This window comes from Delphinapterus leucas, chromosome 21, assembly GCF_059928025.1.
Source record: "Delphinapterus leucas isolate spDelLeu-1000000601 "Yukka" chromosome 21, BTC_Dleu_Yukka2, whole genome shotgun sequence".
Lineage (NCBI taxonomy): Eukaryota > Metazoa > Chordata > Mammalia > Artiodactyla > Monodontidae > Delphinapterus > Delphinapterus leucas.
Window position 1 is genome coordinate 32,526,781 of NC_143149.1, and position 14,557 is coordinate 32,541,337.

The window sequence follows — 14,557 nt, forward strand, 5'->3', positions numbered from 1 at the left end:
CAGTGAGGGTTGTTAGCACTTCAATGAAATCTATAGTATATTCTTTGGTCACATCACCTCCTTGTAGAAAAATCATAATTGTTGTTATGCTGAACTCACTTAAAGCAGGTAGTTTGCAGTAGCAAAGGCAGTATGTCTTTGGGACAATTCACTAGTAACTACGTAGAGCAGTGGCAGTCTTGGGCTCAAACTGTGACTATGAAGCAAGAAATCAAGGGAGACAAGCCATTTATTTTCTGGAGATGACATGACTCTACGGCCTAAAACTTCAGTGGCACGAGGTTTAGAACAAGCGCCCGCTACGGACAGTGTTCACATCGCTTCCTAAATCCCTAACTCAGCGGCGAGGAACGGCAGATCAAGTCAGGAGGGCATGGAAACCTGTGTCTGCCTCACCCCTGTACCCCGGAAAGCTGTTAGCTTCCCAAAGCTACATCTAATTCTGGAATCTGCCTTATATGCAAAGTTGTTAATGATGAGAGGCGAGCACGTTAACTCAGAACACATCAGAAAAGATCATCAGTATTTAGGGCCCGGATTTCTGGCAAATCTTCCTAGATCACATAATCAAGTCAACTGAAATGAGAAAAAACACTTTGTTCCAAGTGGGAGCTACTTGTTACTGCAACTGTATTTCCTTTTTTGGTTGGAGGAATTACAATCTCTTTAGAAGGTTTTCAAATGGGTTTCCCTAAAAAATCCAAAGTGAGGTTATACCATTTTCTTTGGAAAAGGGAAAACCATCTATATTCTTGGCACTGAAACACATTATGAGTGAAAACTGAAATTTCAAAGGTCATAAACTTATACTTGCTACATAAAGAAGAACATGAAAAGGCTTATATTTCTAAGTCTCTGTGTGTAGAAAAAGAATCAGAGAATTTGAAACACTTGGAAGGGAGAAAAATTCCACATGCAAGACAGACATCCAAAATGGCTCAACATAATTTATTTTTTTTTATGTTAAAATGTACAGAGTTCTTTTGAAAGTACTTGCTAGAAAGGGGAAAAAAAAGTGATATTACATACAGGAGAGGAAGGAGACCAGCTGGCCCAGGAGCGCGTGACATGGAGAAGTACAAAGGCATCTAGGCACCCCTTCCCCTTAGCTTACGAGTCACCATGAACAAAGTACAAAGAGGTTACAAAACAGGAAAAGCAAATATAAACAGACAGGAATAGACTTAGCTTCATTTGTACATGCGGCTTTTAGAGGCATCTGGAGCTCTATTCACACACTCTAGAGATCTCTTTAAAGAGAATTTTTATCTTTCTTAAAATAGTTTTTAATATTCTACAACAAAGATAAAAAATTTTAAAGATGGAATGAAATGAAAAAGCTTTTATTTTAAAAGGCATCAAAGTCACTAACAGTGAGTTTTAAAATTTTTTTTTAGAAGATTACCCAAGTTATCTTGCTAAAAATACATTTTTTTAAACAGAAGTGAAAAAATGACAGGTACCAATATTACTGTGTTGGATAATTTCTTTTATAATATAGAAAAGAACATTTTCTCTACAATAGTTCTAAAGTCACAAAAAGGCTTGTGGAAAAGGGAGCTGCCTGATTGAAATTTTTTTTTTTTTTTAAAGAAACAAACCCAAACACAACCGCAAACCAACAGAAACTGAATTCACGGCCCTCATTTCAACAGCTTCTCCTTCTGCCTTGACCCACCCTCCTCCCAATACACCTCCCTCCCTCCCGACCCACCCCGTCCCCACCCCAACCAGGAAGCAATGACAGCGCCGAAGAGTAGGCAGAGGGCAGCACAGTGCACGTTCTACACAGAGGACTGGGAACTGGAACAGTATATACAGAGAAACTGGGTCCTACACAGCCTTGCACATGCTCAGAATCGATAGCGGTAAGATGTGGAATTCTGCCTTTTTCTACCTAACACGTTTAATTGAGAAAGTCAATTAAAGTGTATAAAAAAACCCAACAAACCTGTGCATTTGAAAAAATTTAATGCCTAATTTGTACTTCAAAAATTTATCTATATAAAATGTACAAATAAAGGAGAGAATTTAATGCTTACAGATATTTCTTTAAGCAGTACTTCCCCCTTTTGGATATTTGACTGCACATACCAAGTGGTATAATAGTCTCCATCTTCTAATGATGGAACGTATATATGTATATATATATATATATACATATACATATATATATATATTTTTTTTTACCTATCCCTGGAGCAAGTAACAAGAAGAGAATGGGCGAACTGGCTGCACAAGAGAAAAGAGAATGAAGCTGGGAGCAACACAGGAGCCTGCTGAAACCCTGCTGTCCAGATTTGCCCTACTATGCTGGTGGTTGGTTTAATCCCTCTTCTCTTCAGCCACTCACAGGAGAGGGGCTGGCGCACTCTGATTCACAGGGGAGGAACTCAGGATCTCAAAAGACAAAGGAAAACTAGAGGTATGTATCACTGAAGTAGCTATAAAACTCACACCACGATCTCCCTCACGGCACACATTCTGCGTCATCTCTTCCAACACAAAGTAAACAGTGTCAAAGGTTAGTCAGGTATTTCTCAAATCACTGACATGTACAGTCATCCACCAACCCTTTACGTGAGAATGTAAGAGGCTAATCACTGGGGACTGCTGTTTGAGTTTAACCGGAGTCAAAGGCTCAAGAATCAAGACCCTTGGCATCTCAAAGTACATACTAAAAACAAGAGGCTGCGTGGAATATGTGCGTATGGCTGATTCACCAGGTGGTAAAAAACAAGAGGTTAGCTGCCTCTTTTTGATTGTTAATTGACCATCTATTCCTCCAAGGCTGGATTAGGACTGCAAACAGCTTTCCTCTGAGATTCCGCTGTTAACTGAGACTTACCGTATTTTTGTGTCTCTGAGTGCTGAGTGGGAATAGTTTAAAAAAAATTATATTACACTTGATTGAAGAAAAACAAACATTTCAATGAAGTTCACTTATAGAAACATTCTTGGGGAAAGGTTTCAAGAGGGGTGTGTGTGTGTGTGTGTGTGTGTGTGTAGGGAGTGGAGGGGATTTTAAGAGGAGAAGCATTTTCCTGCCTCACTTTATTAATAATAATAATAATATTAACAATAATAATAAGTTTAAGGAGCTTGGGTTGTTCTCCATGTCCCCGTCCGAGTCTCCCATAAGTGCCTCCTGCTGGAATGAAGTAGGGAATGAAAGGCTGGGTGTGGAGGAAAGGGTCTGGCTAACCCTCGAGATGTATATATAACATTTAAAAATGACAACATTGGGAGCTGCAAACACTGAGGGGAAACATACATCTTAAAATAAAATAGATAATTCACTCTTACACAAAGTCTGTCCATGTGGTGTGTAAAGAAAGTAAGGCTCTTTTTAATTATGAAAAGATTTTTGTGCATGTTTCCCCATCCCCAAATCCATTTTTAGATGAGTTCTATTGTAAAATGTTCAAGATTGTGAAGAAAACCAAAACCCAGAACAAAATGAACCCCCCAAAAAAGACCAGGTTTTCTAAAAAATAAAATAAACCAAAGAAAAATTCCTCTAAATCTACAGCAATATTTTAACTGGAAAAAAGGTCCATTTTTCTCTGGTTTGTCAGTATAAAAGGTTCCTTTATTTATATATATTTAAGTTTTTAACTGCAAGTTCGTCTTGCTCATCTTCTCATGTAAGGTCCGTTGAGTGACTGCTTGGGCACGCCAGCAGCGTTCATGTAGCTGTGATGGGAGGGGCCCGTGTACATCATGTTTCCATGAGGGTTTGGCTGCATAGGCTGCTGGGTATAGGCCTGGCTCCCCATCATCCCCATCTGCATCTGCATAGGATACTGTGCTGTCTGGTTCATGTAGGCAGGGTTACTATGGTAACTGCTGTTCATCATGGGCTGCGTCATCCGATAGCTGTTCATGGCGTTCAAGGTGTTCATATTCATGGAATTGACATTATAGGCGGGGGTTGGCATCAAATTAACCCCCATGTTCATGCCACGCTGAACAGCCAACGCACGAGGGCCAGCCTGCATGGCGACCGCAGGTGGGCTGCGGCCATACAGCTGCTGCTGGTGAGCTGCCGCGGAGGGCAGGGGCGCGGACTTGGAGCGGATGGAGATGTGCCCCTTGACTGGCATCTGCCCTTGCAGCCTCTGAGTGTGGGGAATGCCAATGTTGGTGGCAGACATGTTGCACTGCAGCAGAGGGGACGTGAGGTTCATGGTAGTGGAGGCCAAGTTCGGGGGCGGCGTCATGGTGGCTTGTGCTTGAGGGGTCCCAGCCAAGGGGTGCGACGGAGCCAGCTGAGGCAGTCCCGTGTTGGACAGAGAAACACTGGTTGCATAGGAAGTCACAGCAGGAGAATGGCTATAAGGCATGGCATGAGGGTCCATAATGGTGTTGGTCAGCTGCTGCAACTTGGCTAGACTGAAGGTGGCTGACGGCTGGGAGTAGCTGCCGGCCCCGAAGTCCCCAGGGATCCTCTCGTAGATGCTGATGTTCCCCGTGCTTCCAGATTCTGGGATCTCCATGATCATGGGCGCTGGGGTGAAACTGCTGTTCATGCTGCACTGGGACAGCGGGGGCTGCTGCTGCTGCGGGGTCGGGGCCGGGGGCTGGGGCTGAGGGGGCGGTGGCGGCGGCTGTGGGGCCGGCGGCGGCGGCGGGGGCGGCGGGGCCGGCGGCGGGGCGGGCGGCGCTTGCGGGGGCGGCTGAGGCGGCGGTGGCTGCTGGGTGCTGGGAGGCCGCTCCACTGCGCAGCTCTGAGGGGACTTGATGCTGCAGGTGGCGGCGGCGGGCGGGACGCTGCTCTGCGGCATCAGGCTGCAGCTGCCGCCCACGCCGGCCATCTGCTGGGTGACCACGCAGCTGTTCTGGGTGAGGCTGCTGGAGGACGACAGGCCGCCGTAGGAGCAGCTGCTCTGGGAGGAGCTGTTCCCGCAGATGCTGCCGCCCATAGTAGAGTCGTAACTGCTGGGGTTCTCATAATTCTCCGTGGTGCTCTCGATGCTGCCCAGGTCGCTGAAGCCGCTGTCCACCACCTGCTGGGAGTGGTCCGATACGGAAGGCACATCCATCATGGGGCTGGTCTCCATGTTCTGCATAGACGGCGCGGACAGGGATCCTTGCTCCGGGCTGATCTGGGTGTAGCCCCCTTCGAGGGCAGGCACGCTGGGACTGCCGACCGAGCGCACCGACTGGCTGGGGTGGGACTGGACAGAAGACAGCGGGCTGTTGTGCTCCGAGGCGTGGCAGTCCTCCACCAGGGGCAGCTGCGGGTCCTCGTCGGCCTGGGTGTAGCTCTGCAGGGTCTGACAGGCCGCCAGGGTTTCCTCGCAGTCCTGGTAGGCGCCCTCATGCTCGCTGCTCTCCTCCTGAGTCAAAGACTGCACGGCCTGCACGGTTTCCAGATCCAGGTCACTGTGAGGGATCTCCGCCTCCTCTTTCAGCTGCAGCAGCTCTTCTTTAGAGTGGGAGTCCTCCTCGTGGTCGTCCTCAGAGCCTGGCATGTGCTCCGAGACCACGGATGCTTCGTGGGAAGTCTGCTCCTCTTCGGAATCCGGCTCTGTCTCCTCCTTGTCTTTTGCGTGCTCCCGACTGCTGTGCACATCAGGATCTAAAAAAGACTCCTGGCCACCATGCGCCTCCTGGGCATCGCCCCCAGCCGGCTGCTCCTCCGGCCCCTTCTTCCCCGTGGACTCCAGGTGGCCGTCGTCCTCATCATCCGCATCGCGGTCTTCGCTCTGCTGGGTCTCCGCAGCAGCGTCCTCCTCCTCCTCCTCCTCCTCCTCCTCCTCCTCCTCCTCCCGTGCACGCTGCGCCAGGTCCTGCGACCCCTCCTCCGACGGCGGCTGCCCCACAGGGGCGCGGGACTCCTCCTCCTCCTCGCCCACCTCGGGCCCCTTGGCTCCGGTCTCGGGGCTGCAACTGTCTGCCGGAGAGGCTGCCCTGACGTCACTGCTGGTGGTGTCCTCCTCCTCCTCCCCTTCCTCCCCCTCCTCCGCTTCCAGGGGCAGCTCCTCCCCTTCCTTCCTTTCCTCCCTTAAAGGCAAGTCTTCTCGTGGTCCAACAGCTTCCTGGTTCTCTTGAACTTGGGGTTCACGTCCAGGCTCAGGAAGGGGGACAACAGGCTCAACAACGCATTCTCGAGTACAAACGGCTGCCAGCTCCCGATTCAGCTTAAGTCCCGGCTTGCGACCAGGTCTTTTCTTCCAGTGGACTGGTTTGCGGCTCTTGCCCTTGGGCCATCCCTTCTTCTTTTTCATGGGCGTGGACGTATCTGGCTCAAGTGGAGAATCCTTCACATCACATTTTCTCAAAAGAGATACTGGCTTTAGGATAGGAGTGTCTGCACAGGAGGGATAAAAAATAAAAACAGATTACAGGGTCTTGTATTTTTTAGTGCCTCTTTCTGAGACCACACGTACAACAGAAATGATTTTAATAATCATCCTGAACTCCTATCTTCACTTTCAAGTTAAGGATCTAAAGGAGACACCCATTCCGTGATATCCTCTAAAGTCACACAGTGAACCGGCAGAACAACGAGAGGATCCTGGCCCACCCACTAGGTTCAAGTTTATCATCACCAACTGCATGGCTTTGGAGAGTTACTCTTAATATTCAGTTTCACCATCTTTAAAATGGAAATAAGCTTTATAAGGATGCAAATACTAAATAGTTCCTACAGCTACTTTAGACAAGCTGTCTTTATTGTGTAAATTACACATCCGCTCATTTCTCCTTCTTTCCCCCCACCCCTGTTTGCAATTTATATTATTGCTCTGGTTTTCTTAGTTTCTACAAAATCACTACTTCAGGTAATATCAAGCCAATTACTCCAGGCCATGTTTGAGCAACCCTGCACCAACAGTTCCCAGCCAATGTTGTGTTTGTATAGGAAGAGCTGCAAGGCATGTAGTCCCGGACAAATACTGACCTGAAGCAAAAGTTAATGTACCAATGACAATGGTTTATTAGAAATAAATTTGATTATTAGCATTATTTTCTCCCCATTGATTTCTTCTATTTCTAAAAACTATAAATATGCACAGCATAAAATTTACCATTTTAACATTTTTAGGTGTACAGTTTGGTGTGGTATTAAGTACATCCACATTTCCCATTAATTTTTAAAGAGAAGACCAGCAAATCCTATTTTTTAATAGGATTGAGGGGGAGGGGCACTGGTGGGACTGAAAAGGTAGTTAGCAGTAACAACCTGAAAATAAACAAAGGAAATGTCTACATTAGAGAAAAATTTGTCCAACAGGAACTTATAGGATACTATTTTAATCTATGATGATCCAAGATAGAATTTTACTAAAGTGCCACAATGTTTTACAAAAGAAATTTTTAGCTTCCTAGTTATACATCTCAAAATATAACATAATAAAATTCTGGAAAATCATGCACGATAAAGCAAAAAACTTAGTCATTACTATATTAAAAGTATTTATTATACAAAACTATGAGACTTTAGAAAATGCAAGTTGTCTACTAGATTTGAAATTGAGTGAATTTATTTTTAAAAGGAGAATAAAAGCCCAACTGGTTAGTACATAAAAGCTATAGGCTTATGTACCAAGCATGGACAACAAGATTCCTACAAATTCGCCCAGCAAAGCAAAGCAGCTCAATCTGACCCCAGCAAGGCAAGCCCTGCAGACGGCAGCAGCACGACACATGGGCAGAAACTTTAGGCTAGACATGAACAGCTAGTTTGGGACCCAAGTCATATATAAGCCCATTTTTTTCATCTCTAAAAAGGAAATGACAACAAGTCTAATCAGTGGATTTTTAGCTATGCCATAAAATTTAACTTATTTTGAGGTACTGTTACCATTTTTATCAGAAATTTAACTACTTGTTGAGTAAGACATATTAGAGATATGATTCAGGAACAGATTTGAAGCAAGTCCAATTTACATGAATCTGACCTTATTTGAGAACCACTTCTAAGCACTTAGTCGTTGAACAATATTTACTGAGTGCCTATTTTAAGCACTCAGCATACACAATTAGCAAAACAGGCCAGGTCTATAGACCGCACATTCCATTAAAGGGTTATTAATTAAATATCTTCCTGATGCTAAGTCTAAAATACCCATTGACTAAAGATTCAGATAATGGCCGAGAAAGGAGCAGGCAAAAGAACAATTTCCTATAACAGCAAGATACTTTCTGCAGAGGCAAAAATAGGTCTTGAGTTGAAGGGGGAACTACGAGAAAGCACTTTTATAAAAGGACAGAAAACTAAGTGAGACAATGAGGATGAGTACACCTGACGCCACTCTTCAGAGGCTGCAAGTCATTCTGCACTTGCCCAGTGGGTCGTGTCTGCCTCTCAGCCCTCTCTGTTGGAGGTTTGCCACTATCACTGCTGTATCTTTCACAACAAGAAAACCACAGTAAGCAACAGCTCTGCGAAGCATACCGTCAGCATCATCTGAATCTTCGTCTTCATCTCTGTCTTTAGACTTCCTCTTAGAAGCAGGTCGACACCTGAGGACGTCCTGCGAGGACAAGTGACGGAAGTACCCTTGAGAGAAGAGCTCGTTCTCATCCTCTTCCTCTTCCTCCTGGTCAATCTCAAACGTGGGCTCTAATCTTGGCATCGGCCTCTCAGAGTCAGAGTCTTCAAAAGGCTCGTCTAAGACCTCCGTGGTCTCAGAAATGGTTTCTGTGACCACACTGCTATTGTGGTGTTTGCGCTTTCGGACTCGCCTTCTTCGGTGAAGAATTGGTTTCTATTTAAAAGAGAAAGGAGCATTTTATTTACAGTAATGAATGCTATCATTTCCATTAGTAACATGATTAATAGTTTTTAAACCTGCTAGAATTAGCACAAACAAAATGAATAGGCCGTTTGCCAAAAGACATTTTGAATATTATTTCAAAATACTATAGTAAAAGATAAAAAATACTATAGTAAGATACTATACATACATAAAGTGTCACAGATACAAAGTATCACTGAATACAACTTTGTAAAAGAATAGACAGGCATGCCTAGAGAGTAGATATTAACATTCCCTTACTAAAACAGTTCAGTTAAATTTAGCACCCTAGGGAAGCTGACTATTTCAGAAATGACACAGTGCTAGTCCCTTAACTTCTCTTTTCCTCAAAAGAAAAAAAGAAATAAAACACTCTTCGTCTCACAGCTCCACTGTGCAGGTCAGCAGAACCATCAGGAAGGCTGTACACCATTTTCATAGGCTATCCACAAAGAGTTACAGTGGAGCCTGGGAATGGGTTCAGGTCTCCTTGGTGTCCATGAGCATTCAGAAGTAAAATAACTCTGTTACTGGGACCTGGTACATTAGGCACAATTTTGTAGTAGGGTTGATCTAACACCTTGAATCACATGAAAGATATCACAAAATAATACTGTATCACCAAAACTGATCTAATTCAATCCCCTCATTCTAGAGAGGCCAGAGAATTTACAGAACTTGCTTTAAGGTCATATCCAGTCAGTAGAGAAATGGCTGTAAAACAGTTTCTGACTCCTAGTCAAGTGAATCTCTTCAAAAACTTCAAAAGTATCCTGTACATGATCTCACTGCCTGTTATAATATTCTCTTTTTACACAGGCAAATAGCACAATTTTATTTTATAAAAAGGCAATATAAGCCTAGGATGGCAAAGATATATTCTTCATGGTCACGTAACGAACAGCAGGTTAATCATTTTTTCTTCACTTCAAATTTACTAGTTTTCTAGTTGAGAACACAATTTTCAAACTAGGTTAAACATGGACTTGCTCTGAGGAGAAATGGCTGTTCCTAGGACTGGGGCATGAAATACACAAGATGAACCTGGAACATTTTGTAGAACCAGAATGTAACGAAGTGCTGAAAACAAAACAAACCAAAAACACTTCACAATGTTGAGGGTATGTATGTTGAAGAGACACAGGAGCAAAACTGAAAGAGTTCCTCATGGCCAAGGCTGGAACAATTTGAGCAACAAATTAGTAAGATGGTAGAACTGCATTATAACTTGAAGTATAAAGTAAATATCTATGAGTCCATACTGATATAAATAAATGCTTGAATCAAGAAATAGATGGGGGAAAATGGATAAATCCCCCAAACAGAATTCCAAATAATTAACACGATATTCTGCTCTTAGGGAGTAGAGCATAACTCCCTGTATCTTAAGTGTGGGCTGTAGGCAGTAACTTCCTTCCAAAGAATACAGTATGGAAAAGAGTTTGAAAAAAGGAGTAACTTTACAGTAGAGAAACCTGACAAACCTGCTACCTGGAGCCAGGCGACCGGGGTTAATGTGAACGTGAACAGTGAGAAGTCACACTGACAGCAAATACCCTTGTATTTGGTAATCGGTGCGGACTGACGGCAGATACCCTTATATGATGTGATGAGAATGGCACTTTACCTCTGGGGCCTTCTTCCCCAAAGCCCATCACCCCATTTTACTATCATAAGGGGCGTTCTACAAAATCTAGCCAGTACTCCTCAAACCTGGCAAGGCCTTCAAAAACAAGTAGTCTGAGAAACTGTCAACAACAAGAAGGGGCCCTAAAGAGACATGATGACTAAACGTAAGGTGGTGTGCTGGGGCAGGAGAGGACATTAGGGAAAACAGAGGAAAGCTGAATGAAGTATGGACTCTAGCTAAAAATGCATCAGTACTGGTTCACTGTGACAAATGTACCATACACCAAGGTAAAAGGTTAATAATAGGGGAAACTGGGGAATATAGGAACTCTTTGTACTTTCTTTGCAATAAATTTGTAAATCTAAAACTCTTCTAAAATGGAAAGCTCATTCTTTAATAAACAGCCCTATCTTCTTTTTTTTTTTTAAGGTTCTGCTAAGGAAAAGAATGATTTTATTGTTCTGGATGAAAGCTGTCACCTCACTAGCACAGAATGGCTCATCCAGAGCTGACACACTTCAGTCTGGCTGGTCTGCAGCAATGTTTGAAGTTCACCCCATAGCCTGGGAGATTTCTGGTATACAGATTAACAGAATTCATTGTCATCATCACACAGCGTTTACTAACGATCTGGCTATCATTCAACCTCTGCAAGATGATGAAATATAGTTTAGAAAATATTTTTAAAACAAAGTTAAGTCAAACCACTGGAGGGTTGGAGAGGAAAGTGAGAAGGGAGGACAGAGGACAGGAGAGACAGTACCACCAGGGGTGAGAAGAATGGCTTCACTCCGAGCATCGCAATGCAGGGCACCGTTACGCCCACTTTCCATCGAACTGTGTAGTGGTTTCCTCTCCTTTTCTAATAGAAACATTTCTAATCTGTACGTTTTGTTTGTTTGTGTTTGGCCACACTATGTGGCATGCGGGATCTTAGTTCCCCAACCACGGATCAAACCCGTGCCCCCTGCAGTGGAAGCGCAGCGTCTTAACCACTGGACCACCAGGGAAGTCCCTGTATGTTTTTTTTTAAATCCCTGAAAAGTCATACTTTGAAATCAAACTAGCAAGCTGAAAACAGTCTGTCAGCCCTTAAATAAGTTTATGACTTCTAAGTGAACTCCCACGAACCAAAGAAGTCATGTGCACGTTTCAAATGCTCACTGGGAACATCACATGCTGCAACATACTGAGGCTTGAAGCTGAAAGGCTAACACACTATGGGTTAACTCCAGGACAGCACAGAGACGGACCCCACCTTCCGCTTCAGCGTGGGCTTGGTGAGGACCGGGGGCGAGCTGGACCGCGGGCTCTCGGGCTCCCCCTCCTCCTCGCTGCTCTCGCTGCAGCCCCGCAGGAGGGCCCTGTCCCCATCGCTGTAGCGACCTTCACTGTAGCGACGGGGCAGCCTGTCGTGGCTTTCTGGCAGCCCACACTTCAGAGGCTCGGGGCTTTTCTTGAGCGGTCCTCGCCAGAGCTCGAGCCCCTCACTCGGTCTTCTTTTGGGACCATCTGGCTTCGCGTCCTGGCTCGGCTGCTCCTGCGAGGCTGCCGACTGCTCCTGGCCTTCCGTGTACTCTTCTTGGCAGGTTTCTGATTTTTCCTCACAGTCTCCATACTGCTCCGGAGGAGCTGATGTCTCTTCCAAAAGCAGTTTTGAATCCTCATCACCAAAGCGCTCCTGGGCTTTTCTGTTCTTCCTCCTCCAGCGGCCTCTCCGAGATGGCTGATTATTGGCAGGAAGACTGTCACGGGGAAGGACCTGCTTGTTCAAACGCGTAGAACTGGCTGGTGCTGTAACTTCTGGTTTCTTTTCACTTTCTACTGAAGAATAAGAATCTTGTTCTTTTTTCTCACGAGATGCAGACTTCCCCACCTGATGTTAGAAAATAAAACCATGCTGGTTAATTTTCAGTCTTATTTGGTTGTATCTCCTACTCTGACCTTTTAAATACTGAGATAAAAAAAGAAAACAGAGCTTTAAAGAGAAAGTTATTATTTAATGGCTAACAAATATCTCTTATGTGTTAGGGACTGTTTTAAATACTATATGGGTATAATTCACACCAATTACATGAAGTATTATTATTATTATATCCCCATTTTACAAATGACGTTAACTGAGGCACAAAAGAATGTAAGTAACTTGCCCCAGGTCATGGAATGGCAAATGAAGAAGCTGGGATATAAACCCAGACAGTCTGACCCAAGAGTCAGCGCTCTTAACTGCTATACAATACCATATTCAATAAACAAAGTGAATATTATTATTCTTATAATCTGGTAAATGTTAAATGAGATAGTTTATGAAATTTCTCAGAAACAAATTTATAAACAGAGGAGACGGACTCTGAGGCATGGGCAAGAGAAAGAGGATGCTCAAAAAATGAAAGAAAATTTCTGTAATTATTTTGACTTATTTTATTCTGAATATTTTATTTTGAAAATTACACTAAACAGGGGTATGAAACTTTATGTTTATCAAAGGAGGACACAGATTTTTAAAGGATGAAAAGCACTGCTTTAAAAAAAAGAACAGGGGCTTCCCTGGTGGCGCAGTGGTTGAGAGTCCGCCTGCCGATGCAGGGAACACGGGTTCGTGCCCCGGTCTGGGAAGATCTCACATGCCGCGGAGCGGCTAGGCCCGTGAGCCACGGCCGCTGAACCTGCGCGTCTGGAGCCTGTGCTCTGCAACGGGAGGGGCCACAACAGTGAGAGGCCCGCGTACCGCGAAAAAAAAATTAAATTAAAAATAAATAAATAAATAAGAAAAGAACAGAGACAAGTACACATCACATAAAGAAAAATACTGAAAATGATGTAATGGAGTACAGTCCCTCATTAACCTTTTAATGGCTAGAGACACTGAACTATTTGGTGCTCTATTAGAAAACATGCATCTGTTTATTTCCTTAATGTTTTAAGGAAAATGTATCTTCATTTTATTTTAAACAATGGTCAGATTTAGATTCAATTCAGATTCCTCAATTCCTATACAGCTTCAAATTTAGCTGCTTATTGGCACTGTGATAAGAAATATTTACTCATAAGTAACATAACAAATTTGAAGGTTTCCTAACGATACAAGGCTTAAAAATATAGAAAGAAGTAAACAAAACCCAGTCTTCCTGAAATTTCTATCACTGAAATAAACTCAGAAATTCTAATGTGAATTTATGGTGTTGGTTTAAGATATCATTATAGGTACATCACAAACACTCATGAAAACCAAAATATGCTCTTGTATCATCAACAACAGGGACCATTCGTGCCCTTACACTCGGCTCTAATTCTCCTTCCTGGCTCTGAGGCTCTTCCTGTTCTCCCTCCTCCTCCTCCTCCTCCTCCTCCTCTTCCTCCTCCTCCTCTTCCTCCTCCTCTTCCTCCTCCTCCGAGACGACTGAATTGGAGACTATGACAGGAGTCCAGCGCAAACACTCTGGATCTACATCCACAGGCCGCAGATTCAGCTGAAGCTTTGCCATGTGATCTTGGATCAGTTTTTCCCGGCGGATAATCACAAATCTGAAACCAGAGAAAAGTTTATAGCAATCAACGACGCACAAGGAGTACCAAACAATGAATATGGAGCTACACCCTCAGAAAGCCCTGGAGATAAAAATGCTTCATAAAAAGCCTCCCTGGGAAGGCACCACCACTGAGATGGCTCAGAATATGAACTGGACAAACACTTCACACTCAACTAGAGTGAGGGATGAGGTTGTTTCAGCCACTTCCCATTCTCACATTTCCCACCTCTGAAACTTCTGCTACTCTCCTGTACTCTTTTACTCTCCATCTTTCTAGCCCAAATGCCTCCTTTCTTTGTGACCTTTTCTCAACCACACTAGAAAAGGGTAAGCTGTCTTTCCTTTGACCTGTATTTCTTTTGTCCCATTTGTATGGAAATTAATCAAGGGTGTATTTTATTTGACACTATTTCTACAGTTGTTACCTCTTGTATTGTGAAGGAGCTCCCAATAAATAAAATAAAAGATTCAGTAGCTTAGGTACAAAAGTTAAAAGGAAGACCAGAAAAAAAGTTGTTAAAAAAAATATGGTCAATAGTATAAAATACAGAAAGGAAAATGATGTCTCAGTATCACCAAGTACACCATTTGTATTAGTTTATGTCCTTTAATTGACAATTTGGCTGTCCGATCCAAAACCTTCTACCTAA

At 43.8% G+C, this 14,557-nt stretch overlaps 1 protein-coding gene across 2 annotated transcripts in view; it reads right to left on the reverse strand.

Moving 5' to 3' along the window:
* Positions 1 to 927: 927 nt before the first annotated feature.
* The window catches only part of KAT6A (lysine acetyltransferase 6A), a 110,266-nt gene continuing 96,636 nt past the window's right edge, over positions 928 to 14,557 (reverse strand). For both annotated transcript variants that reach the window (XM_022571308.3, XM_022571307.3), the window contains exons 14-17: positions 13,656 to 13,902; positions 11,636 to 12,253; positions 8,405 to 8,717; positions 928 to 6,316 (exon numbers count right to left, since the gene is read on the reverse strand). In XM_022571308.3, coding sequence (XP_022427016.1) covers positions 3,636 to 6,316; positions 8,405 to 8,717; positions 11,636 to 12,253; positions 13,656 to 13,902 — 3,859 coding nt within the window. In that variant the 3' untranslated portion in view covers positions 928 to 3,635. The remainder of the gene's footprint in view (positions 6,317 to 8,404; positions 8,718 to 11,635; positions 12,254 to 13,655; positions 13,903 to 14,557) is intronic.